Here is a 23,401-nt window from a genome sequence, read left to right as displayed (position 1 = left end):
AATGCATGGGAACAGAGATGTACAAGAAGTGCAAAGCTACGAAGCAGCTTGTTGCTTGGAGACCAGACGCGCGCGCTCGATTTGCGCCACGGAATTGCGAGAGAGTATGGCCTTGTATTGTTGGATGCTGCGAGCGAGAGACGGTCAGCGTCGGCGAAGCCAGCTGCGGAAAAGTCGGCGCACCCAATGTCCTCCTTCGACAGGTCGGTGATCTTCTTCTCCTTGACCTCCCACAGCTGCTCGGCAACCTGCGAAATGAGGCGGAAGTCGTGCGAGACGATGACGACGCCTCCAGAGAACTCCTTGATGGCGCGGGCGAGGGCGTCGATCGAGCCCATGTCCAAGTGGTTGGTCGGCTCGTCGAGGAGTAGGATGTCGGGGCGCTCGAGGGCGAGCGCGGCAAAGACGACGCGGTTCCGGAGTCCGTCCGAGAGCTGGCGGATCGGCGAGGTCTGGTGCGTGCCCGAGATACCGAAGCGTCCGATGCACGAGCGCCAGTACTGGATGTCCTTCTCGGGGAACTTGGGCTTGAAGGTCGACTCCATGTACTCGAGGGGCGACTTGTCGTACGGGAGCTGGTCGGCCGAGTGCTGCGAGTACTTGGCAAGCTTGAGGGCCGGGTGGCGATTGATCGAGCCCTTGGTCGGCTGGAGCTGGCCCGTGATGAGGTTGAGGAGCGTCGACTTGCCGGTACCGTTCTGGCCGACGATGGCGATGCGCGAGTCCATGTCGATACCGAACGAGAGGTCCTTGTACAGCGCCTTGTTCATGTCGCCGTCGTACGAGAACGCGACGTCATTGAAGGCGATGATCGGCGGCGGGAGCTTCTTGACGTCCTCAAAGTTGAAGTGCAGGTCCTTGGGCTTCATGATCGGCTTGATGAAGCCGGCGGCCTCCATCTTGTCGATGATCTTCTGCTTCGACTTGGCCTGCTTGACCAAGTTGGCGTAGGTACCGGCCGAGGCGATGAAGCTGCGCGCAGCGGGAAGGGAACGAAGTCAGGCGCGAGCGCTTCTTCCAGCTTCAAACGATGTCCGACTCACTCCTTGATGTGCTTGATCTCCTCCTGCTGCTTGGCGTACGCCTTCATCTGGTTGGTCTCGTTCTCGGTCTTGGTACGGACGTAGGTCGAGTAGTTACCACCGTAGGTGAGGAACTTGCGCTCGAGGGTGAGGTCGAGGATGTTGGTGCAGACCGAGTCCATAAAGTCTTGCGAGTGCGAGGTGATGACGAGGATGTGGTTGTAGGTCGAGAGGTACGCCTCGAGCCAGACGACGGCCTCAAGGTCCAAGTGGTTGGTCGGCTCGTCGAGGAGAAGGAGGTGAGGGCGGATCGTGAGGGCCTTGGCGAGCGAGACACGCATACGCCAGCCTCCCGACATGTCCTTGGTCGCCTTCTTCATCATCTCGGGCCCGAAACCAAGACCGGTCAAGATGGCGCCGGCCTTGGCCTCGAACATGGACGGGTCGAGCTCCTCCAGCTCCTCGTACATCATCTCAAGCGCAACCTCGTCGACATTGTCCGCGACCGACATCTCCTCAATCCGTGCCTCGAGGCGCGCCGCCTTGTCCTTGGCGGACTGAACGACGAACTCGAGCGCGGTCTGCTCCGATGGCTCGGCCTCACCGCGGACGAGGTAGATCTGCGGGAGCTCGTGGTGAGTTCGTGCGAACGTAGCGAGTGAAGCGGGTGTCTGAACGCGAGACAAAGGGAGACTCACGTCGATGTGTTCGGGAATCTCGACGTCGCGGTTCGCCATCGACTCGAGGAAGGTGGTCTGTACAAGGTATGCCGTCAGTGGCGCCGTGAAACCCACGGGAAAGCGTGTACGCACCTTGCCCGAACCGTTCTCACCGAGGAGACCGTACCTGGAGGAAACGAAGGTATCACAAGTCAGCCCTGAACGCTCCCGAAACCGCTGAACCACCTCGCAAGCGCACCGTTGACCATAGTTGAGAGAAAAGTCGGCGTTCTCGATGAGCAGGCGGCCGTGGAAGGAGAGCGAGTACGACTCGATGTGGATGTCGCGGGATTGGGGGTCCGACGTCAAGACACCCGAGCCAGAGCGGTCGGTGGCAATCTTGAGCTTTGCCATGGACGACAGGTCCTCGACGGACCCATTGGCGGACGAGGTGAGGGGCGTGGACGCCTTTGAGCCCGTCCGGGACCCCTTGGTGGACGAGGCGACCGAGTCGCCCTTCGAGGACGCCTTGGCGGCCTGTATTTGCAGCAGTCGAGCGCAGTGTCAGATGTGATACTTTCTCCACCCGGCCAGCCCGTCCTGGTGCCGTTGCGGGTGCATACAGACACGAGTGGCTGTGAGGATGCGAGAGAGCGGTCGCGCACCTTTGCTTCGAGGCGCTTCTGCTTGGATGCGGACACGGGCATGTTGTGCGGTTGTTCTGAGCCTCAGCGAGTCAACTCCAGCCAGCGAATGGCACGAGCGAGCGAACGGTGGGAAGTCGACCTCCCGCCGACTCGACTTCTCCCCTTGGACAAAGCTGAGCACAACTTCACCCGCCTGGGGCAGCTTGCATGGGCTCTTTCGATCGCCACAGGCTCGCTATGGCGTACAGCGCTGTCCGCACCGCGCCACGTGCAGTTGTCGCGCCGCCGTCGCCGTCCTTATTTCGTCATCAGTTGGGAGATTCCTGGCCGGATACAGCGCGCGGGGAGGGCTGGACGGAGGCGAGGGAAGCGCCAAGAGCTCGGAAGGGCGACTGACGGAGTTGCAGGGCTCGGGCGGCTTCTGGGGACTGCCGGCAAACCTTCTCCTGCTCCTCCTCACCTCTCGAAGCGCTCTTCTCGCCTAGTCGCCGATTCTGCTGCGCGCTTCGGTTCTGCACCGCTTTCAACGCCGCTCATTTCGCTATAGCGGACCGCCACACCAAGCTCCGCCTGCTACGCATCCACCTTTGCCGCCGTAAACACCGCTCCAAGAACGACCGTAATGATCAGCACCGGCACGAGCACCAACACGCACGCCAACAACGCAGGAAACAGCAGGTTCTCCTCCCCATCCGCATTGACATGGTCCCTCCGCGCGGAGTGGTGCCGATTGTTTCGCCTCCACGCTGCTTCTTCCTCACGCAACTCGGCTTGGCGGCGCGCTTCCGGCGAGTTGGGGTCTGTTGAGGGAGAGAGGAGGCGAAGAGGGAGGTACTGGTTGTGCGGGTAGGAGGGGAGGCCGCTATGCGAGAAGGAGGTTGGGAAGCGGAAGTCGATGTTGATCGGGCGACGGGAGGAGGGTGGCGCCCGGATGGGTGAAGGTGGTCGCGCGTAAGGCTCCGCACGTGGAAGGCGGGGCTTGTACTGGTCCAGCGGAGGCGACTCGCTGCGTCGGATGGCACCTGGGGCTACCACTCAGCGAGCTGGCGACGGACCGTTCCGGACAACGCGCTCACCTGGCGATATCACTCGATTGTCCCATCGTCTCGACGGTGGAGCAGACTCGCCAAGCTCGAGGTCATCGTCTCGAGCGCGTCGTCGACCTCGACCTCGACTCGAGCCCAGCAAGGAGCTCCCTTCGCCTGTCTCGCTGTCCGACTCATCCTCGCCCTCAGTATCCTCGCTCTCATCTCCCACTTCGTCACTGCCTCTTCTCGCGCCGTGAACTGCCCCTCTGCCCTCTCGCCATTGCTCGACAGCCTCATCCCGCCCCGTCAACCCCGCTCGCCGCTGGCTATCCCTCCGTATCCTTCGCTGCCGCCTCAACTCCCTCTCCTCCTCAACTTCACGCTCGAACTCGTCGTCGTCTAGCCTGCGATGGTCGTGCCGGCTCAACTGTAGGCGGCTGTTCGGCAAGGACGAGCGATGTTGGCGAGAGGTTTGGGCGGGTCGCTCGTCACTCGAGTCCATCCAGCGGGTTGCAGGCAATTGCTGGTGGCCACGGCGGAGGAAGAAGGGAGAGAGGGCGACACGAACGCCCGGACAATCCGCGGACCGCCTCGGCCGTTTCCCTCGTCCTTCCGCCGCTCGCTCGTCTTCCAGCACGTCTCGACGTCGGTCAACCTTTCCCTCTTCTCACTCGCTCGCAACTACCGCCCAAGTCGCCACACGTGCAAGGGCAGAGTGCGCCCACGTCCGGAGAGTCCGCGGACACTTTGGCTCGCTCGCTCGTACCGCTGCCGCCGCCCTTGTCCTCCTTCTCTTCTTTCTCCTTATCGTCCTTCCCTCGCATTGCCCCCTCCTTCTCTCCTCCTCGCCGCCCCGCCAACAATGCTCCAACGCTCACCCTACCACGGCCGCCGAATTCGTGGCATCGAGCTCCCCTGCCCGTCGTGCATCCCGCTCTCGACGAAAGCCGCGTCGATCATCGCTTGTGCGGTGATGTGCATCGCGTATGTCGTCTGGAGCGTCGTATTGTGGAAGGTGCGTGCGTTTCGCTTGTTGCAGGGGGATGGGGGGAAACTTTTCCTCCACGACGAGGAGAAGGCTGATAGAAGTTTGGGTATGCGCAGGGCTACTCGTTCATCGTTGACTTGAAGAACATGTCGAGCGACACTGCCTTTGACGAGCTCTCCCTCATGGCTCGCTACACCTCCTTCTCAACCTACTTCACCATCACCCTCTCCCTCCTCACCCTCGGCGCTCTCGTGGTGTCGATCTTCCCGCAAGCCGAGACGGCGAAGTGGCTGAGCAGGATGATCTGGGTGGGCTGGTTGGCGACCTGGGGATTCGGGGTGTTTGGGATCTGCGCGTATTTGAGCGCGGATTCGTTCGTCAAAGCTGGGTGTAGGATGGATCAGGAGTGCTGGACGTACAGGGAGAAGTTGCGCGTCCGGGTCATCCTGGTGAGTACGCTCCGTGACTTCCCGACGATCAGAGCTAACGAACCTCTTCGTCGCAGTCCGTCTTCGCCACCCTCGCCATCGTCTTCTACTGCTCCATCATCCTCTCCTCCTTCGTCCACGTTCTTCACCCACACCTCTTCCTCGGTCCCGACTCGGACTCGGAAGACGACTTCTCCGACCCCGACGAGGCCGCCCACCTCGCATTGGAAGACGAGCTCAAGCGCAGCGGACACTTTGCTGCACGCGGAGCGCTGAAGGACCTCAAGGACGAGCTGGGGAGGAGGAGGGACGCGAGTCAGAGCGTGAGCAGGAGGAGGACGCCGGCTGCTTCGAGGCAGGCGTCAAGCGACGAAGAGCAGCCGCCTGCGTATAGGTCGAGGAGCAGGGGTTCGACCACGTCAGCGGCGAGGCAGAAGCAGACGGTCGCTCCTCAGGCGGACGAGTATAGCAGCGGGTCTGAGGCGCACTCGAGTGACGACGAGGAGCAGGCGCGCAAGGGGTTGATGCGCGCGGGTTCGTCGAGGACGGTCAAGTCGGGTCCTGCCTTGTCGAGTGACAGCGAGAGCGACGCGGGGACGATCAGGGAGAAGTCTCTCGGCAGGAGCAGGAGGTCGCGGTCGCAGGCGAGGAGGTAGAGGATTACGAGTTGCTGAATACAAAGTCCAATATTCGTGATCACAACTTTGCATGAATACAAATTTTGTATTGAGCTATTTGTGATCGAGATTACAATCGCGTCCTGCCGCGTCGGTTCGCGTGCTCGCTCTCCTTCACTTCTCGTCGAAACGCTCGACTCTCGCTCGCTGGACTGCTGGACTGCTCACATGGCCACGCCAGCTCACAACACAGACCCCATGTCGGACGACCGCACCGTCCGCGGCTCAGAGGCAGAGGCCGTCGAGGTCGGCGCGAACGGGAAACGCGCTCCTCGCAACGGCGCACAGGGCGGCGCAGGGGGCAAGGCGCAGCGCGTGCGCATCCAGAGGGACTATGCGGACATTCCCGCGGTCAAGGACGAGACGGGCGAGAAGGTTGCGCAGCTCTTCGAGGGCTTCCTCGAGCAGTGAGTCCCTCGAGGTCCCCTTCGTCGTCGAAAGTTGGCGAGAGGCGCTTGCCAGACGGACGTCTGTCATCATGTCGATGCTCACACATCTCCTGCGTGACACAGGTTCTCTGAGGAAGACCCGCGCGCTCTCCCAACTTCGTCCCTCACGTCCGGCGGACCCTCCTCGACTGCTTCCCGCGTGCACTTCTACATCGAGCAGGTCAAGGGTATGGAGGAGTTCAAGCTCACGACGCTCTACGTCGACTACCAGCACTTGCACGACGCGCACGAGCTTCTCGCAAAGGCTATCACGCAGCAATACTACCGGTGCGTTCGGCGCTTCTTCACCTTACTCCGTTTCTTTCGGCCTACTAACGTCGGCCTGCGTCTCCAGCTTCCTCCCCTACCTCCGCCGCGCGCTCCAGAATCTCGTCAAGAAGTACGCGCCGACCTACCTCTACTTGAACGCCCACACGGCAAGCACCGTCGCGTCCGGCCTGTCCGTCCGACAGTTTAACATCGCTTTCTACAACCTCCCTCTCGTCGAAGGCATTCGCGACATGCGGACAGACAAGATTGGGAAGCTTAGCTCTATCAGCGGAACCGTGACGAGGACGAGCGAGGTCCGGCCTGAGTTGACGTTCGGAACGTTCACCTGCCTTGTCTGCCACGGTATGGTCCGCGACGTCGAGCAGCAGTTCAAGTACACAGAGGTGCGTCCCCTCCGCTTCATGCCCTCACGCTATTAGGCCTGACCTTGCCACTGCAGCCGTCCATGTGCCCAAACATCTCGTGCTCGAACCGCTCGGCATGGAAGCTCAATATCGAGCAGTCCAAGTTCTCCGACTGGCAGAAGGTCCGCATCCAGGAGAATCCTAACGAGATTCCGACTGGCTCGATGCCTCGCTCGTGCGTTCCGCTTCCCTGCTCCCCCATGCGTCTTAGCTGACGAGGCTGCGACAGCCTCGACGTCATCCTCCGCGCCGAAATCGTCGAGCGCGCAAAAGCAGGCGACAAAGTCATCTTCACCGGTACCTTCATCGTCGTGCCGGACGTCGCAGCTCTCGGTCTCCCCGGCGTCAACGCCGAGATGATGCGCGAGAACCAGGGCGGGAGGGGAGGCGGACCGGGCGCGATGGGCGGGAACTTGGGCGTCAGCGGGTTGAAGAGTTTGGGTGTCAAGGATTTGACGTACAAGACGGCTTTCTTGGCTTGCATGGCGACGAGTGCGGATGTCAGGGTGAGTGGCGCGGTGGTCACTCTAGAACGAAGGTCGCTGACGATCACGACGCGCAGTCGACGGCTGCCAACATCCGCTCGGACGACCAAGGCGTCGAGGAGAACCGCAAGGAGTTCCTCGAGAGCCTGACGAAGGAGGAAGTCCAGCACCTCGAGTCGATGGTCCGGAGCGACCACATCTACTCGCGCCTTGTATCGAGCATCGCGCCGACCGTCTACGGCCACGAGATCGTCAAGAAGGGCATCTTGCTCCAGCTCATGGGCGGAGTGCACAAGCAGACGCCCGAGGGGATGCATTTGCGTGGAGACTTGAACGTCTGCATCGTCGGTGACCCGTCAGTCAGCAAGTCGCAGTTCCTCAAGTGCGTCTTTCCCTCTCGCTCCTATGCATGAGCGGCGGAAACTGACTGTCGCTTTCTTGCAGATACGTCTGCGGCTTCCTCCCCCGTGCCGTCTACACCTCGGGCAAGGCTTCGTCCGCCGCCGGTCTCACCGCCGCCGTCGTCAAGGACGAGGAGACGGGGGAGTTCACTATCGAAGCTGGCGCCCTCATGCTCGCCGATAACGGCATCTGCGCTATTGACGAGTTCGACAAGATGGACCTGTCCGACCAGGTTGCCATTCACGAGGCGATGGAGCAGCAGGTGCGCCGCCGGCTTGCACACTTGTCGCGCTCAAGACTGACCCTCTTCGCGTAGACCATCTCGATCGCCAAGGCCGGCATCCAGGCGACTCTCAACGCCCGCACGTCCATTCTCGCTGCCGCCAACCCTGTCGGTGGCCGATACAACAAGAAGATGAGCCTGCGCGCGAACGTCGCCATGTCGGCGCCCATCATGTCGCGTTTCGACCTCTTCTTCGTCGTCCTCGACGAGTGCAACGAGGACGTCGACCTCAAGCTTGCGCAGCACATCGTCAACATCCACATGCACAAGAATGCCGCGATCAACCCTGAGTTCTCGACCGACGAGCTGCAGCGGTACATTCGCTACGCGCGAACGTTCAACCCGAAGGTGCGCCACTCGATCTCGAACTTCGCGCGAATCATGCTGACTCTCGCCGTCTCGCAGCTCACGCCTGAAGCGTCGAAGCAGCTCGTCACACTCTACGGCAAGCTCCGCAGCGAAGACGCGCAGGGTTATGGTCGCAGCTCGTACCGCGTCACCGTCCGTCAGCTTGAGAGCATGGTCCGACTGTCCGAGGCGATCGCGCGTGCCAACTGCACGGATGTGGTGCGTGAACAATTGTCCGTGTGCGGAGAGACTGGTGCTGACTCGCTTTCCTCGGGCAGATCATGGTCGAATTCGTCAACGAGGCGTACAATTTGCTGAGCCAATCGATCATCCACGTCGAGAAGGACGACGTCGACATCGACTCGGACGACGAGGACAACGACGACGACCCCGAGCTCGGCGGCGGCGGGGATGGCGAGGAAGGCCAGGCTGGACCCGGGTCTCCCGCTCGCGACCGCACCGCATCCGCCACGCCCGCCCCTGCGCCCGCACAGCAGCCGAAGAAGCCCAAGGTCACCATCTCCTACGACAAATATATGCTCATGATGCAGCGCATCGTGTACATGATCGCGCAGCACGAGAAAGAGGAGGGCGCGGGTATGCCCAGGAGCGCCGTCGCCTCGCAGTACCTCGACGAGATCGAGGACCAGATCAACTCGATCGACCAGCTGGAGGAGGAGACGGTCCTCGTCGACAAGGTCTTGACCAAGCTCGTCAAGGTGCGTTTCGCTTTCACTTCCTCTGCGCGCCTCTCTTGCTCACTCCTCACTCGCACAGGAACGCTATCTTCTCGAGCTTCGCGGGTCGTCGAACGTCCAGGAGGGTCAGGATGGCGACGAGATGGCAGCCGACGAGGAGGACGAGCCCGTCTTGACCGTCCACCCAGAGTGCGACGTCCTGGAGGCGTAAACGCACGCCGCACGCTTCCCTCGCCTTCTTCATCTTTTCGTTGTCCCGCCCCGTGCGTCTGTATCCCCGTCTCCCTCGATGTCTAGCTCAGGTTGTATGGCCTCGCCGTCTCTGTCTGTAATGATGCGCTCGTTCGTTCCACTCACTCGCAGACGCGTAGCACCGCTTTGGCCAAGCTTTGGCCGTCCTGCGAGGTCCGAGGACATGCCGGCTGACGACGCTCCTCCCGCTCGTCTTTCTCCCTCCTTCACCTAACTCGCTCACGCTCACTTCGCTCGCACGACATGGCTAAGGAGTACAAGCTCTCGCAGACACTGTCTGTCCCATGGACTTGCGATAGCTACGGGTACTACTCCTTCGACCCGGTCGACTTCCAGGCGCCCGACTTCCCGCTGCATTTGCGCGTCTCGTACGACGGAGGCACCGCCTGCCTCACGTTCGAGTGGCGTGCAAGCACTGAGCCAATCGCCATCTCGCAAGCTGCCTTCAAGTTGACGACGAGCGGTTCGCTCGCTTTGGAGGTGGTTCTTCCGGCGACGCACGTCGACACGGGCTGCGGAGGACATGCGAAGCGCTATTGGACGAACCCCACCGGAAGCTGCGGCAGCACGAGCTTCTCCGTCAAGGCGACTTTGACGGCTAGCGCCTCAGGCAATGCGTGTGCCCAGCTCGTCCAGGAGCGTCAGGCTTCTGCCGAGCTCGCAAGGGGTGCGTCCTCGCCATCTTTTTCTCCTTCTGATTCTTGGAGTTCGACACTTCTGGCGTGCGCTCGCAGAGACCATGAGCAAGCAGGTGCCGAACGATGTCGCTCTCGCCTTCCCGCGCAATCAGCAAGTCCTCTGGTCGACTGAGTCTACTCTCGCCGCCAGCTCTTCTCTTCTTGGCACGTTGCTTCAGTCAGACTTCAAAGAAGGAGTTGCGTGCATCAATCTCGACGGCGTCTTCACGTCCCTCGACTTAACGTGCGCCGACCTCCCTTTCGACGACTCGGACGACGAGACGGACAAGTCGGAACTCGTCAAGCCTGTCAAAGCACACGCCAGCACTCTCGCCCCTTTCAAGCTCATCAAGGTCACGGAGAACTGCTTCGTCACCTACGCCGCTGTTCTCGCCTGCTTGTCCTCGCGCCACATCGCCTTCGCGCCTCTTCTTTCCAGCTTCATTGACGAGACCAACAGGTCGCGGACTGCAGCACGCAGGGCGCACCTGGAGCGATTTGTTGAGCAGCACCCGAACCTGCCCCTACCCGCCTCGCCCAAGTCCGTCTACCGCCTCGCTCACTACCTCGGCCTCGAGCAGCTCGCCAAGGTCGCTCTCAACAACCTCGAGTCGCAATTGACCCCCAAGAACGCCGCCTGCGAGCTCTTCTCGCGCCTCGCCTGCTGCTACCCGCAACTTAGGGACGTTGTCCTCTCCTACGTCGTCGAAAATTGGGAAAAAGTGGTCGAGTCCGGAGCCTGGAAGGAAATGGAGAAGGACGCTGACGCGGGCAAGTTGCCTGCGGAGTTTGTCAAGACGGCGTTGCTGCTCGCCGCCAAGGCGCTCAAGGCGAAGAAGTAGCGCGATTGGAGGAGGTCGGCTGTGTCGGGCGGGCGGCTTGGGCGCATGGCTTGACAACGCTACGAATGTGTACCGTTGTCCGCGTTTGGCGAGGTGTAGGCCTGCGAAAGACCTGGCGAGAGGAGAGGACGACCTTCCTAACCAATACATCCGCTGCGAATGAGCGTGCGTAGCGACTTGACAGGCTAGCAGTTGGCGCACGCTCATGCTACGAGCGACAAAGAACCCGCAAAGTGTGTTCCGCCCAGCTCCGGCGGGACTTCCACTCTGTCAGTTCGGGCCAGCTCTCTTGATGTCCTTCACCTCACTCGCTTTGCACTGCTACCTCGCGATGAGCCAGACCTACAAGCTCAACGAGAAGCGCACGGTGGCGCACACGCTGACGGGCGGTCGCTATCGACTCCAAGCTACGGCGTTCGCTGCGGCGGGCTTTCCCCTCGTCTTCACTTTGTCTTACGACGACGACGCCGAGCTTTACAAGCTCGACTGGAGGAGTGCGAGTGGACCGTTGCTAATCTCGCGCTGTGTCATCAAGGTGGAGTACGACGGGTACAAAGCATTTGCGAATACCCTTGAGGGGATGTACCTGCCGGAAGCTCAGGTCGCCTCCATCTTCGCACAATCCCCACGATCCTCGTATAGTCAGGAGACCTATACCTTCGACGTCGAGCTGCACTGCGCACCGGGCAGCTTGCAGCCGCGGGAGGAAGTGGAAGCCGCGAAACGCCAGCTCCAGCTGGCACGCACGACATTCATCGAGACTGAGCGCAAGACTTTTGCGAAGCATGCGACTGGTAAGTTCGACGGTCCATACGCGGCAGCCGAAGCAGTACTGACAATCCAGCATGCAGAGTCGATCACCGCTCAAGTACCTCAAGACGTCGCCCTCGTCTTTCCTTCGAGCCAGCGCGTCCTCTGGGCTACGGCAAAAGCCTTGACTCAGGCGTCGCCGTACCTCAAGGAGTTGCTCGAGTCGGACTTCATCGAGGGCTCGGCGCAGACTTCTTTCGACGCGGCCTTCGAGACGGCCGGCCTCGTCGGGTCCGGGTTCGACGACTCCGACGACGAAAACGACACGCGCGACGTCGCTGCCGCGCCGGCGTCAAACCGCGAGCCGAAGGCGCCGTTCAAACTCGTCAGGATCGCCCAGACGAGCTACACGACCTACGCCGCCGTCCTCGTTTGGATTTCCTCGCACCACATCGCCTTTGCCCCGCTTCGCTCGACGAGTCGCAGCGAGGAGTTGTCGAAGGACCTGGCGGTGCAAGCCTGCGCTGCCAGCCGCGACAGCAGCATCGCCAAAGACGCCAACCTCCCAGCACCGGCTTCTCCCAAGTCAGTCTACCGCCTCGCCCACCTCCTCCGCCTCGACGCCCTCGCCGCCCTCGCACTCGAGAACCTCAAGTCCCAACTCACCCCTAAGAACGCCTCTTACGAGCTGTACTCGGACGTCGCGTGCTGCTACCCTGCCGTGCGGGACGTCGTCCTCGCGTATGTCGTCGAGCACTGGAACGAGGTGGGCAAGTCGAAGGCGGCGAGCGAGATGCAGGATAAGGCGGAGCAGGGGGAGTTGCCGGTTGGAGCGGCGAAGACGGCGATGATGCTCGCGGCGAAGCTGGCGGAGAGGCAGAAGTAGGGCGGAGGAGGCGGACTTAGCGTTGTCTCTGCGCATCTGTTAGCTGCAAGCTTGTTGTGACCTCGTGCGGCCTCAGCGAGAGGCGAAGTGAAGCGAGTGGTTGAGCAGCTCAGCTTGAGTGGTAGTCGCTGAAAAGGCCCTACCATTACAGCCTGGATCCGGTACAGCGTCGAGCGAAGAGGCAATACGAGAATGGAGGGGCGCGTGAGGAGTCTAGAGAGCGGCACGGACGACTCCTTCCTGAGTCTGCGGGGCGGGACGAGCGAGCGAGTGAGGTCAGCCATCGCCGCGCTTAGCTACGCCTGAGGAAAAGGATATGGCAAGACGTACGCAAACGACTGTGCATGGCGGATCAAGTTGCGGAGTCAAGCGAAACAAGGTCAGCTCGTTGCGCTCGACAAAGCGTCGTCGATGCTCACGCACCCGCAAGAGTCCCATCGCGCTTATAGATCCTCCCATGCACCAGTCCCCTGCCATTGCTCGTCACCGGCGAGTTCATGTAGAAGAGGTTCCTGCCCGTCGCACAAGATCAGCTCGCCGTTCCGTTTCGAGAGGTAGCGGGAGCCAAGAGAGGACGAACCAGTCGTGCGCGTCGACGGTCGTGTCGTAGAAGTACATCGAGTGGTCGAGCGACTGCGCTCACTCTCGGTGTCAGCTGGTATGGCGGGGAGGAAGGAGAGGAGGAGACGCACGGCGAGCATGCCCAGCCGGGGCTTGGTCGATGCACCAAGACCCGTTGCGCGGGCGGCAGTACCGATGAAGTTGAGGTCCGAGGCGTAGGCGAGGACGCACTGCGCGAGGCAAAGGAATGGAAGTCAGCCAATCTGATCGCCATGCAGCCCCTACTCGCCGAGGCTCCTGCCGCCGTGAGTGGAGCATTGTCAAGCGGAAAAGCTGACGCACCTTCTGGAAGTCGGGGTCAGGCTCGACTGGCGCGCGCGAGCGGAACCAGTAGAGTTGTCTGCAGCGCGACAAGCCTGTCAGCCTCTCTTCAGACGCAAAACTCGGAGCGGGGAACGTACTGCTGCGACGCAGTCTTGTCGAAGGCGAAGAGGTGGCCGATCTCGCGCCTGCGCCACCGAGGAGAGTCAGCTCATCGGCGGGCGGAACGAGCGACGGGGTGGACACACTTGTCGGTGTTGCGGAGCTCGATGGAGGACTGGCGGCGCTCCTCGGCCTGTCGCTCGACGCTGCGAGGAAGTGAGGGTCAGTCAAAGCGACGGCAAGGCTCCTGCATAAAGCGAAAGTGTCACGCACAAGTCCTGCAGCTTCTTCGGCAAGTTCTTGGCGGCCGCCAGCGCCCTCATCATGACCTCCTCCGTCGCGTCGCACTCCTCAGGCTCGGGAATCCTATCCCCAACATCCTTCGGATCCTTCTGCCCTTCCTCAGTCCTGTGCCACTTGAGCGGCCACTGCGGGAGCGGGAGCGCCCGAACGGGCTGGTCGGGCTCGGCGAGGCAGAACGAGCATGTGAGGGAGAAGATTGGGACGCCTTGTTGGGAGGCGAGGACGCTGCGGGTGCTGTAGGATCGGCCGTCTCGGAGGCGTTGGACTTGGTAGAGGACGGGGATGTCGGCGTTGCCAAAGTTGAGGAAGTAGCACTGTGCGCACGGACGAGGTGTCAGTCAAGGCCATCTGGAGATGATGAGCCGTGTTACGGACGCTTGGACGGCGCCGCAACGAGCGAACTGTCCCACGACTCTAGACTCACGTGAAGCGAGTGCAGCCCCTTCTTCGTTCCCGGCTCGTCGCGCCTGACAGACTGCGTCGCAGCCCAAGCAGCCTCTGCGGAAAGCGGAACAGCTTGTCAGCTGTCGCCCTCGGGTCGAGGAAGGAAGCTGAGGACGTACGGGCGATGATCTGTCCTCCGAAGACGCCGCGACCTTGGGCGGGCTGCGTATGAGAGCCGCTTATCAGCTGCGCGGACGCTGGCCTGCCCACGAAGAGCGGGGGCAACGCACCTTCCAGAGTTCCCTCGAGCGATACAAGTCCCGGTCAACGTGCTCGAGGTCCTGCGGGCGTTCGAGCGGGGTGTGAGCACTCTGATACTCTTGTACAGCTTATCTGACCCTCCCACGACCCAGCCGAGCGCCCTCCTTTCGCTGCTCTCCCTTGTCGGGTTCTCATGAGGTGGGGAGGCTCACGATGGCGTTGGTGATGCTCTGCGCGGTCGGGGGTGCGTCTGATGGCATTGTAGCGAGTAGTAGCAGTAGTAATGAGCAGTAAGCGAGCCGTAAGAGCGTTGCGAGCGAGGTTGACCAAGTCGAAGCGTCCGGCAACTTGGGCGAGAAGCCGGTGGGCGACGACGACAGAGTCCGGCTTTCGTCTCGCGTGCAATTCTTTCCCGAGCCACGGATAGCAGCTCACCTAAGCACGCGAATGTGTTATTGCAGCCAAAGTCGCAGGTGGAACCGGAGACGCGGGCGAAGGAAGAGAGACCGGGTACAATCCGTTTGTCGAGATTCGCCATCACGTCTTCGGCTGGACGCTGATTGATCGCTGGAGGTACCGCTGACCAGGCTGCGTGCATGTGTCAATGACGTCGTTCAGACGGAGGCTGAGTTGGCGAATGCCGAGCCAGGCGAGATGCCGTGAAGTTGGTGATTCGGTGAGCAAGGAATTGCAGCGTCGAAGGCTCTTGTTAGCAGGTTCTGTACGTTGCACCAGCGTTGAGAAGTCATGAGCCTACAAACCGGTCGTACCAGCAAGCCGCACGAAGCGAACGGGTGGTCAGTGTGGACGCAGGAGCGGTAAGAAGATGACACGGCCCGTGAGCGCTGCAGCGCGCGACGGATAAGCTCGCCGTCTCACGCTGACAGTTGCTCGTGCAGGAGCGGGCAGAACAGCTGAAACACAACAGGCGTCGTCGCGAGGAGTCCAAGGGTGACAGCAAGTCATGGCCCCGCCTGCATCCCGCTAGTCCGCCTCGGCTCCGTCCCTGCGGCAGCCTACGCTCCAGAATGCCCTTAAAACTTCTCTGAAGCCTGTCCGTGCGGTGCGAGCGAGAGAAGCGGTCGAGGCAGAGGTCGAGAAGGCAAGTCGAGCGAGGAGGACGTGCGGGTGCGGCGGAATCGTACGAGCGGTCAAGCAGTAGTTCCAGGAGTCCAGTCAACAGCAGCACAGTCTCTTCGGCCGAGTCAGCCTGTGTTGTCGAGATCAGACCCTCCTCTCGCTCGTTCTCATCACTCGACCCGACAACAATGGCGTCCACCTCGCAGGAGCACCAGCTGGACAGCTTGCCGTGTGCGTGGACCTTCCAAACACTCTTCAGCGAAAGCCCGCTAACCCAGGTGCCATACTCGCAGACTACGATACCCCGCTACCTGGTCCGCTCGTCTCGCACGATGAAGCCCACGTACCCTCGTGCTGACCGATTGAGCACCGTGCCCGCAGAGCTACAGCCTGTCATCAACTCCCTTATCGCCGTCGAGCTGCGCAACCTTCTCCCCAAGACCCCCTCCTCGAACCCTTCCAACCTCTCGCACCTCGCACCGCCTCGACCACTCCCCTCACCCGATGCACACCCTTTGCTCGCCTCTGAACTCGCGCGAGTCGAGTCCAAGCGCCCTCTGAAAACCGGCGAAGGGCTCGACACGACGCGGTACGCCATGCCCTTCCCCTTGGAGGACGAGCAAGATTCCGTCGAGGCATGGGAACGGGCGTACCGCTCTTCGCTCGCGCAACTCGAGCACCAACGACTGCGCACAATGAACGGGACGTTGTTGCAGCAGTTTGGGGCGAACAAGTGGCGCGTCGAGAACTTTGCGCTCGAGAATGCGATCAAGCGCGTTGAGGGTGAGGGGGAGGAGGTCAAGGGTGTTGTAGAGGACGTCAATAGGCGGAGGAAGGCGGATCAGGAGAAGGCGGGCGAGACGCTCAACAGGCTTGAGAAGCGGTGGACGGATCTTGTCAGCGGGACCTTGCAGCTCGAGATTGGATGCGGCGTCCTGTGCGTGCGGTGCCTGCGTCTCTCGTGTACGCCGTACTGACGATTTTGTTGTGCAGCGAGGAGGAGCTCGTCGGTTTGCGGGCGCGGCACGCAGAGTTGCAGCAGAGGCTCGCGGCGACGGCGCAGTAGGCGATGTACACCCGTCTGTAACTCTAGCTGTTGCTCTCGAACGCTACGACTCGGCGAGAATAGGTGGTCAATGCTGGACTTGCGAGTCCTTTTGGCGATAGGGAAAGCCTCTACTGCTCTTGCTCTACTCCTCGACCGTCTACTGCGCAAGCTTCTTCAGCGCATCGCCCTGCAACCGCATCAGCTCCCACTCCGACATCTGCAGCGAACAAAGGCGTCAGTACCGCTCAGCTAGACAAGCGAACATCGGGCCAAACTCACGTGCTTCGCGCCCATCCTGCGGTAAACCTCCTTGGCCGGGTCGTTCCAGTCGATGACGACCCACTCCATCCTCGGCAGCTTGCGCTCCTCGCACTCCTGGCCGAGGTGGCGGAAGAGAGCCTTGGAGACGCCCTTGCCGCGGAACTCTTCCTCGACGAAGAGGTCCTCGAGGTACAATCCGCCGCGGCCGGTCCACTGTGCGCGACATCGCGAGATGTCAGTCTCTTCGTTCGGCGAGTCGAACTTCTCGGAGGACGAAGAGCCATCGGGAGCAGAGGAGGATCTGCCGAACGTACCGTCGAGAAAGTAAAGAAGTAGCAAGCCATTCCGATCGCCTTTGCGCCCTCCTCTCCTGGCTTCCCACCCGTGTACGCCAGCACACACTGCGCATAGCTCCGCCCCTGCTCATCGCCGAAGAACGCGTTGCGGAGGAGCTCCTCAGTCGCCTCCACTGCGTCCGGGTCTCGCTCGTACAGCGCCAGCGCCTTGATCAGGTGCAGCGTTGCAGGGATGGTGTGCGCGGCGTTGTCGGGTGTCACCTTGTGCAGGTCGAACGAGAGAGGCGCGGCGGACATGTTGTGCGGTGTGGGGAGAGTGAGGAGGGGGAGGTCGAACGAGGGAGCTTGCGGAGCGAGTTGTGCGATGTAGAGGGGCTGTGTGGGTCGAACTCAGCAGGTCTAAGCGGGTTCAGCGGCTCTAGCAGCGAGGGCAGGTCGAGGGATGAGGCGGAACGCAGTACCTGGACAACTTCGCTTTGCTGCAGAACTTTGCAATGACGGACAAGATGTTGCAGCAGACGGAGATAGGCACGTAGTGTGAACTACAGGAACACGGAGCGCTACAACGTTCGGGACGGCGCGGAAGGCGGACGAGCAGAACAAGGACCTGCGAATGCTGCGCAACGAAGGACACTACTTCGTGCTGACAACACCACCGAGCAGCAGCAGAGACTCAGCAACAGGAGATTGGCGGGCGGAAAGAAGAGCATAACGACGCACCTCTGCGCCTTTTGCGGATGGCGCTGTCGAAGCTCGTAAGCCGGCGTCGAAATAACAGGCGCAGTCCACGACGCGGTCTCGAGAGTGGCGTTGGCCACAGACGAGCACGGCTTGACGGCGAGGCTCGTACCGCCCAGACTGTCCTCAGTCGCAAAGGCAGCGGCTGAGTTGGCGACGGGAGGCGGAGCGGGGAATGTGAAGCGGGACCAGTCGTCGCAGTTCCACAGAGTCACAAGGCGAGAGGCGTCAAGCGGCGGGGGAGGGAGAGCGAAGATCGGCCAGACTGTCAAGGTAAGAGTCGGCGGTCAGCACGTGGTGGTTGAGAGCGCAGATGGACGCACGCGAGTAAGGTTCAGCAGGTGGCGGCGTGAACTCTCCTTGTCCGGGAAGCGCTGCGAGTACTTCGGAGGTCGAGGACGCAGATGTCGTGCGCCGTTGGTGTTCGATATACCGCGTGCGGGCGACATGAATGCCTGTGCGTCGAGCGGTCAGCTGTGCAGCTTGTCTGCCCTGCACTCCATCCACGCACCCAGAAGAGAGCTCCATCAGTATTCGCGTCTCCGTCTGATAATCTCGTGGGCCGTTTCTAGGTCCTCGAGCGAAGGGTCGTCTTCTGACACCGGCGGCGCCGTCTCGTCCTCAAGCGCAGCAATGCGCATACTCAGAGCCTTCAATGCGGCTGCGTCAATGACATCGTCTACGCCCATGTTCGCCCAGGCGAGCGGGTGAACCAGCTGATGGTACGCCTCAAGCTCAGCAGTCCAGCACGGGCAGTCAGTGCCTGTTGGAGCAACGCCGGTGTACTCCTCGCGGTAGGGCAGTACCATTGTTTCCATGACGCTGGGCTGAAGCAGGACCGGGGTGTGGAAGGGATCGGCGACGATGCTCGGGACGAGGGAGGCGAGGGACATGAGGAGGAGCAAGATGAGCATGAGGCGATTCAATGAGTGTCCGGCTGAACTCAAAAGCAGTTTCAACGATCCCCTGCCGTGTCTGCGTAGCGTCCTGATGCGTCAGGCAGGCTTCGAGTGCCAAAACTGATGAAGCGAGGGAGAGAGGTGCCCTTTTGCTGTGGCGAGACGATGCGGGCGCGCTGTTCGCGCTTGAGGGCCTGATAAGAGCCGTATCGAGGCACTTGTGCGCCTGGCGAGGGGCCAGGCGGCGCCAGCGAGGAATGAAGGAAGAGTTGTTCGCCGAGAGGGCGGGTGGGCCTGCCGAAGAATGGGAGGGCTCGTGATGCGCGAACGATAGCTGGTACTGCTGCAAGAAAGCGCTCAGCCGTGAGCAGAGGTCGTTCGGCGTGAGCGCGAGGAGATGGCGAACCAAGAGGGGCGAACGGGCGAGGTGCACGGCTGTGGGTCGCTCTTCTGCTCGTTGGGAAGGCCGATACGACGATGCATTACTATGGCAACAAACGAATGATAGTACAGCAAGTCGGAAGGACGGCAGAGCAGGCAGAAGTCGAACCTGCGAGAACGGACTTCGTCAGTTCAGCCCAAAGGAGGATGGTGTTGAGCGAGGAAGCGAAGCAAGCGTTGGTACGCACCTATACAGCTTGAGTAGGGCGATGGCGAAGTAGACCGGAGAAACTGAAGGAGAAGCCGGACGAGCGCGCTTCATCGACGGGCGCGGCGAGGAGAGGCGCCGCTTCGTCGTCCCATCGCGGCGCTCTAGGTGCAGCTTCGCGTCCTTCCGCGTCCTGCTCCGCCCTCTGCCCCTCGCGCCGCCTCCGCTCGTCCTCAGATCTGGCTGTCGGGCGATCCGGCAGAGTGTATCGGGTCCAATCGACGTCGTCGTCAAGTCGCACCGTTGCATCGTTACCTTCGGGTCGGTACGAGAGCGGCCACACTGTGCAAAGGGCAGTAGCGACTGTCAGTGGAGCGCTGGCGAAGAGAGAGAGAGACCTGAAAGCGCAGGGCGGCTCACGGGAGTGCTGGGCGGCTGCGGGCGCTGGGAATTGCAGATCGTTCAAATGGTCGTCGACGCAGTAGTAGTCGGTTCCGCCTGCGTAGACGCCGTGCATCCTGAAGTACTTGTCGCGAATGTCCCTCAACCCTGGCAAACCAGCACGCCGCTCAGGGAGAAGAACGGCTCGACGGCACACAAAAGTCACGCACCGAAGATCTTTTCCCATCTCTTCCGCAGCCTCGCCTCGACCATGCCTATCGCCACCTCTAGGTCCTCCAGAGCGGCGCCAGTATGCGAGTCCTCGACGAGTCCCGACTGCCGAAGCGCGTCCAGTCTGCCTCGCAAGCTCTCTAACGCGCTCGCATCCGTATGATGGTCCATCATCAGATACAGCCACACGTCGGGGTGAAAGGTGCGATAGTACGCCTCGAGCTCGGCGTCCCAGGGCGGAGCGGTGGCTTGGGTGTTGACGATGTGAGAGAAGAGGTCGGAGTACGGGTAGAAAGCGTTGTAGCGCAGACCCCAAGGCAAGAAGTCAGGAATGCGTTTCACGTCGACATAGACTTCCGGCACAAGCGAGACGATGGACATGGTGCGGGGAGAGGCAGAGGAACGGGTAGAAGTCAGAAGAGGGCTCGGTGAGGAGTGTGTGGCCAGAGTGAGACGATCTTACTGCACCCACGAGAGCGCAAACCGTCGCGAGCCGTCGCTGGCCAGCTTCGAGTCTCGTGCGATGAAGCGTGAAGAAGCGGTTGAGGTGGAACGAGGAGCGCGCGGTGACCCAGTAGGGCGAGTACTGACCGCAGCAAAGGTCTTTGCGGAGTGCTCGCAGCCGTCAGTCGACAGCAAGGCCGTGTACGAGGTCTATGGCGGAGGGCAAGACGCCGTCGAGGCGAAGATGTCGTTCTCACTCTCTCTCCTTTTCTGTGTTCTGCAGCTCTTATTGGAAGACGGTCAGACGACGAGGCGGTTTGCGGCCCAACAATCCCCCAGCCCACGGATTGACCGTTCACCTTCTCCTCGTCTGTTGGATCAGTTCTCGCCGCATCTCGACGCTTTGAGGATGTTTAGAGAGGATGTTAGACGGAGCACTGGCATAGCACCCGCCGAACGGCGCAACGAGCGGACCCTTCTTTGAGCGGATACCGCTCTACTCCTCATCGCTGCCCAGATCTATCGCCGGCATCTCATCGTCCTCGCTCTCATCTCCTTCCGCTGACGCCTTTGTGGGTTGTTCGACCACCACCTCGCTGCGCTCAACCCGGACCGACTCCATCTCGATTGTCTGAACTGGGACGGAGGTCGAACTCGAAAGAGCGGCTTCGGAAGAGGCGGCGGTGCCGACCCCGTTCGCCGAGGGTGCCGGTGCATCGGCTAACGAAGGAGCGGGTGCCGAGGTGGTGGACGAGCCGAAGGTAGGCGCGGCAAAGGCGGAGAATCCGCTTTGAGGTGCGGATGATGTCGACGCTGCTGGCGCAGTCGAGAAGGAAGGCGCCGAGAACGCCGTCGACGAGAAAGTGGCGGCCTGAGGAGCCGTAGCGAGAGATGCCGCAACAGCAGCCGACTTCCTCCTTCGCTCTTCCTGCTCCGCCGTCTCCTTCGCCGGCATCTCCTCGTCCTCATCTTCCTCTTCGCCGTGCTCCCTCGGCTCCTGCACCTTCATGCTGAAGTCCTCGGCAGTCTTCGCAAAATCCACCTCGTCACCGACGAACCCGCCGCGCTGATCATGCCGAACGCGCGTCAAGTCGGCGTTCGGTTGCTGAGGCGGCAGAAGCGGATGCACGAGTCCGCCGAACCGCACGAGCGACGCGATGGAGACGGCCTTGACTTCCTCGTCCGCATCGAGCGTACCTCGGCGCCAAACCTCGACGACCTTCTCCTCGAGCCCGACTCCGCCGAGTCCCGATTCGGTAAGCGCGCTCAGAGCGCGAACGACAGCGCGACGGAACGATGGCGATTGCTTGATAATGTCGAGAGGCTGGGTTGTGGTCGTGGCGGGGAAGAAGGAGGACGAGGTGGACGCGAGAGGGTGGGTGAGGAAGAAGGATGGCGAGAGCGAGAGGTAGAGAAGCAGGCGCGAAGTCGCGAGCTGCAGTGCGGGAGGTAGGAAGGGGGCATGCGGGCAGCGGAGGAGGCGTTCGAGAGCTGTGAGCGTGCAGAGTTAGCTCTGTCGCGAAAGAAGAGCGGACGAAAGGCCGACTCACTGGCCAGCCCACGCTCCGCAATCTCGAGGTCGACATCCTCGATCGCCACCCTCCGCTGCGCCATCGACTCGCTCGGGTCGTACGTCTTCTGCCGCTTCGCCTTCCTGCTTCCTCCGTTCTTCCCATCCTCCTTACTGTGCGCGACAACAACCGGCTCTGTAGCGACTGCTCCAATGTCCTCTAGGACCGTCCTCCACACCCTCGCGAGACTCTTCTTGCCTTCCTCCGGGTCAACAGACGCGCCGAGCGCCTGCAAGACGACCGCGTAGGTAGTCGACACCGCCGGGCGCATGGGCGACCTGACAGAGTAACTCGACAGCGTCTTCGCCAGGGTCGACAGGATGACCGACGCGTGGGTCGAGAGTTGCGAGCTGACGGAAAGGGCGATTTGGGCGAGCAGCTGGCAGCCTTGGATCTGGAGGCGGGGAGTGAGGGCGAGGGTCGCTGTAAGGATAGTCGGGTCGGTGCGCTCCTTGATCGGGCTCTCAGTCGAGAAGGAGGCAAGTCGGACGCCAAGTTCGACGAGAGCGCCGACGGGGACGGGGACGGGACCGGCCTTCTCGGTTGTCGGGGTGCGGAGGACGAGGAGCAGGGCGCGGTTGAGCGATTCGAGTCGCGCGAGGGCGGAAGCGGGACTGTCGTCGGAGAGAGGTGGGAGAGCGAGAGGCGAGAGAAGATGGTTGTAGGTCACGTCTGCGAATTGCGAGATGTGAGCTGGGCTGGCAACGGTGTGACTCGCTGAGACGCACCTTCAGCAAAGATGCCCTGCGTCACATGGCTTGCAAGCTGGTCGATGCTGCCGATGAGCGCCTCGATACCCGTCCTCCACGCCTCGCGCAAGCCTTCCTTGCCCTTCGGCGCGAGAAGGTAAAGCGAGACGAACAGCTGAGCGCCTGCGTCGACGACGGCAGCAGAGCGAGAGCTGTCGGAGAGGCAGCTGATGGCGAGTGTGTGGAAGGAGGCGGAGAGGGGACGAAGAGCGGTTGGGTAGAGGGGAATAACCGAGACAATAGTCGTGATGCAGGGAAGCATGACCTGAAACGGCGAAGTCAGCGCTCTAGTCTCGCCATCAACGGAGCCTAAAAACTCACCTCACTCGTCTCCGCCGATGCAGCCTGCACCAGTCCACCGACGAGCTTCTGGACCGCCTGAGCGCCGACATTCTCCCTCGCCCACTCCGGGTGCCAGTTGCTCTTGGCGAGGATCAGCCTCGCGAGGTCGAGCGCCGCGACGAACAAGGTCGGATCAGACTGCGGCGAGGCAAGAACGGACTGGCAAGAAGAAAGGGCGGTCTTGCCGGCGGAGAGGAAGAGTGTGGTCGACGAGGTGAAGGTGTGGTGGAGGAGCTGGAAAGCGGCGGTTCGGACGGCGACGGCGTTTGATGCACTCGCCAGGGACGTCAGTCGCATCTGCCATCTGCAGAAGGATGTGTAGCGGTGTCAGCTCGTTCACTTTCGCCAGACCCTGGGAGATGGGTCGCAAGAGGAGCGCTCGTCCAACCTGGATGAGACGAAGACGGAGAGAGCTTACCGGTGCAGCAGCGGTCCATTCAGCCCCTCCTCGCCCTCGCACCACGCTACAACCCGTTGCGAGACGAGAGTGTCGAGGGTGTCGGCGAGCGCAGCTGGTACGGCATCGTTCTGAGCGAGGTGGTGCGCGAGCAGATGGTCCAGCGTGCTCGCAGCCATCGTTCTAGCACTCCCAGCACTCCCAGCGAGCTTGTCGGCGCGCGCAAAGTGAGATGTCAACGGTCGAGC

General features: G+C 61.7%; 12 protein-coding genes across 12 annotated transcripts; 5 read left to right on the top strand and 7 right to left on the bottom strand.

The window, feature by feature from the left end:
* Positions 1 to 36: 36 nt before the first annotated feature.
* On the bottom strand, positions 37 to 2,388 carry RHTO_01122 (ATP-binding cassette, sub-family F, member 2; the record flags this gene model as incomplete). The annotated part of the gene is made up of 7 exons (XM_016414806.1): positions 37 to 127; positions 184 to 972; positions 1,044 to 1,642; positions 1,721 to 1,777; positions 1,835 to 1,868; positions 1,941 to 2,218; positions 2,347 to 2,388. 7 exons carry the CDS (start codon positions 2,386 to 2,388, stop codon positions 37 to 39), a joined length of 1,890 nt encoding a protein of 629 aa, XP_016273027.1.
* Positions 2,389 to 2,901: 513 nt separating this feature from the next.
* Positions 2,902 to 3,858, bottom strand: RHTO_01121 (uncharacterized protein; the record flags this gene model as incomplete). The annotated part of the gene is made up of 2 exons (XM_016414805.1): positions 2,902 to 3,350; positions 3,405 to 3,858. The coding sequence occupies 2 exons, from the start codon at positions 3,856 to 3,858 to the stop codon at positions 2,902 to 2,904; spliced, it is 903 nt and encodes a 300-aa protein (XP_016273026.1).
* A 360-nt stretch (positions 3,859 to 4,218) lies between these two features.
* RHTO_01120 (uncharacterized protein) lies at positions 4,219 to 5,428 on the top strand (the record flags this gene model as incomplete). The annotated part of the gene is made up of 3 exons (XM_016414804.1): positions 4,219 to 4,371; positions 4,461 to 4,793; positions 4,850 to 5,428. The coding sequence occupies 3 exons, from the start codon at positions 4,219 to 4,221 to the stop codon at positions 5,426 to 5,428; spliced, it is 1,065 nt and encodes a 354-aa protein (XP_016273025.1).
* A 189-nt stretch (positions 5,429 to 5,617) lies between these two features.
* RHTO_01119 (minichromosome maintenance protein 6) lies at positions 5,618 to 8,999 on the top strand (the record flags this gene model as incomplete). Its single annotated transcript, XM_016414803.1, has 11 exons — positions 5,618 to 5,856; positions 5,962 to 6,165; positions 6,233 to 6,551; positions 6,608 to 6,747; positions 6,802 to 7,078; positions 7,135 to 7,439; positions 7,502 to 7,721; positions 7,776 to 8,090; positions 8,148 to 8,309; positions 8,369 to 8,809; positions 8,868 to 8,999. The coding sequence occupies 11 exons, from the start codon at positions 5,618 to 5,620 to the stop codon at positions 8,997 to 8,999; spliced, it is 2,754 nt and encodes a 917-aa protein (XP_016273024.1).
* A 284-nt stretch (positions 9,000 to 9,283) lies between these two features.
* On the top strand, positions 9,284 to 10,559 carry RHTO_01118 (uncharacterized protein; the record flags this gene model as incomplete). The annotated part of the gene is made up of 2 exons (XM_016414802.1): positions 9,284 to 9,707; positions 9,775 to 10,559. The coding sequence occupies 2 exons, from the start codon at positions 9,284 to 9,286 to the stop codon at positions 10,557 to 10,559; spliced, it is 1,209 nt and encodes a 402-aa protein (XP_016273023.1).
* Positions 10,560 to 10,890: 331 nt separating this feature from the next.
* RHTO_01117 (uncharacterized protein) lies at positions 10,891 to 12,195 on the top strand (the record flags this gene model as incomplete). The annotated part of the gene is made up of 2 exons (XM_016414801.1): positions 10,891 to 11,353; positions 11,411 to 12,195. The coding sequence occupies 2 exons, from the start codon at positions 10,891 to 10,893 to the stop codon at positions 12,193 to 12,195; spliced, it is 1,248 nt and encodes a 415-aa protein (XP_016273022.1).
* Positions 12,196 to 12,408: 213 nt separating this feature from the next.
* RHTO_01116 (acyl-CoA thioesterase 8) lies at positions 12,409 to 14,387 on the bottom strand (the record flags this gene model as incomplete). Its single annotated transcript, XM_016414800.1, has 13 exons — positions 12,409 to 12,441; positions 12,526 to 12,533; positions 12,619 to 12,707; positions 12,776 to 12,828; positions 12,888 to 12,986; positions 13,099 to 13,156; positions 13,218 to 13,265; positions 13,326 to 13,385; positions 13,453 to 13,796; positions 13,907 to 13,980; positions 14,046 to 14,088; positions 14,157 to 14,207; positions 14,340 to 14,387. The coding sequence occupies 13 exons, from the start codon at positions 14,385 to 14,387 to the stop codon at positions 12,409 to 12,411; spliced, it is 1,008 nt and encodes a 335-aa protein (XP_016273021.1).
* A 1,008-nt stretch (positions 14,388 to 15,395) lies between these two features.
* On the top strand, positions 15,396 to 16,273 carry RHTO_01115 (breast carcinoma amplified sequence 2; the record flags this gene model as incomplete). The annotated part of the gene is made up of 4 exons (XM_016414799.1): positions 15,396 to 15,438; positions 15,501 to 15,521; positions 15,589 to 16,144; positions 16,201 to 16,273. The coding sequence occupies 4 exons, from the start codon at positions 15,396 to 15,398 to the stop codon at positions 16,271 to 16,273; spliced, it is 693 nt and encodes a 230-aa protein (XP_016273020.1).
* A 139-nt stretch (positions 16,274 to 16,412) lies between these two features.
* On the bottom strand, positions 16,413 to 17,109 carry RHTO_01114 (diamine N-acetyltransferase; the record flags this gene model as incomplete). The annotated part of the gene is made up of 3 exons (XM_016414798.1): positions 16,413 to 16,472; positions 16,535 to 16,729; positions 16,831 to 17,109. The coding sequence occupies 3 exons, from the start codon at positions 17,107 to 17,109 to the stop codon at positions 16,413 to 16,415; spliced, it is 534 nt and encodes a 177-aa protein (XP_016273019.1).
* Positions 17,110 to 17,445: 336 nt separating this feature from the next.
* On the bottom strand, positions 17,446 to 18,464 carry RHTO_01113 (uncharacterized protein; the record flags this gene model as incomplete). The annotated part of the gene is made up of 5 exons (XM_016414797.1): positions 17,446 to 17,455; positions 17,533 to 17,815; positions 17,874 to 18,005; positions 18,062 to 18,072; positions 18,151 to 18,464. The coding sequence occupies 5 exons, from the start codon at positions 18,462 to 18,464 to the stop codon at positions 17,446 to 17,448; spliced, it is 750 nt and encodes a 249-aa protein (XP_016273018.1).
* Positions 18,465 to 19,078: 614 nt separating this feature from the next.
* Positions 19,079 to 20,031, bottom strand: RHTO_01112 (uncharacterized protein; the record flags this gene model as incomplete). The annotated part of the gene is made up of 3 exons (XM_016414796.1): positions 19,079 to 19,380; positions 19,459 to 19,587; positions 19,650 to 20,031. The coding sequence occupies 3 exons, from the start codon at positions 20,029 to 20,031 to the stop codon at positions 19,079 to 19,081; spliced, it is 813 nt and encodes a 270-aa protein (XP_016273017.1).
* A 559-nt stretch (positions 20,032 to 20,590) lies between these two features.
* RHTO_01111 (Armadillo-type fold domain containing protein) lies at positions 20,591 to 23,332 on the bottom strand (the record flags this gene model as incomplete). Its single annotated transcript, XM_016414795.1, has 5 exons — positions 20,591 to 21,585; positions 21,645 to 22,337; positions 22,394 to 22,679; positions 22,736 to 23,060; positions 23,175 to 23,332. The coding sequence occupies 5 exons, from the start codon at positions 23,330 to 23,332 to the stop codon at positions 20,591 to 20,593; spliced, it is 2,457 nt and encodes an 818-aa protein (XP_016273016.1).
* Between the last annotated feature and the right edge of the window lie 69 nt (positions 23,333 to 23,401).

This window comes from Rhodotorula toruloides, assembly GCF_000320785.1.
Source record: "Rhodotorula toruloides NP11 unplaced genomic scaffold Scaffold12, whole genome shotgun sequence".
NCBI classification, from domain to species: Eukaryota; Fungi; Basidiomycota; class Microbotryomycetes; order Sporidiobolales; family Sporidiobolaceae; genus Rhodotorula; species Rhodotorula toruloides.
This window is presented reverse-complemented; position numbering and strand designations above follow the sequence as displayed.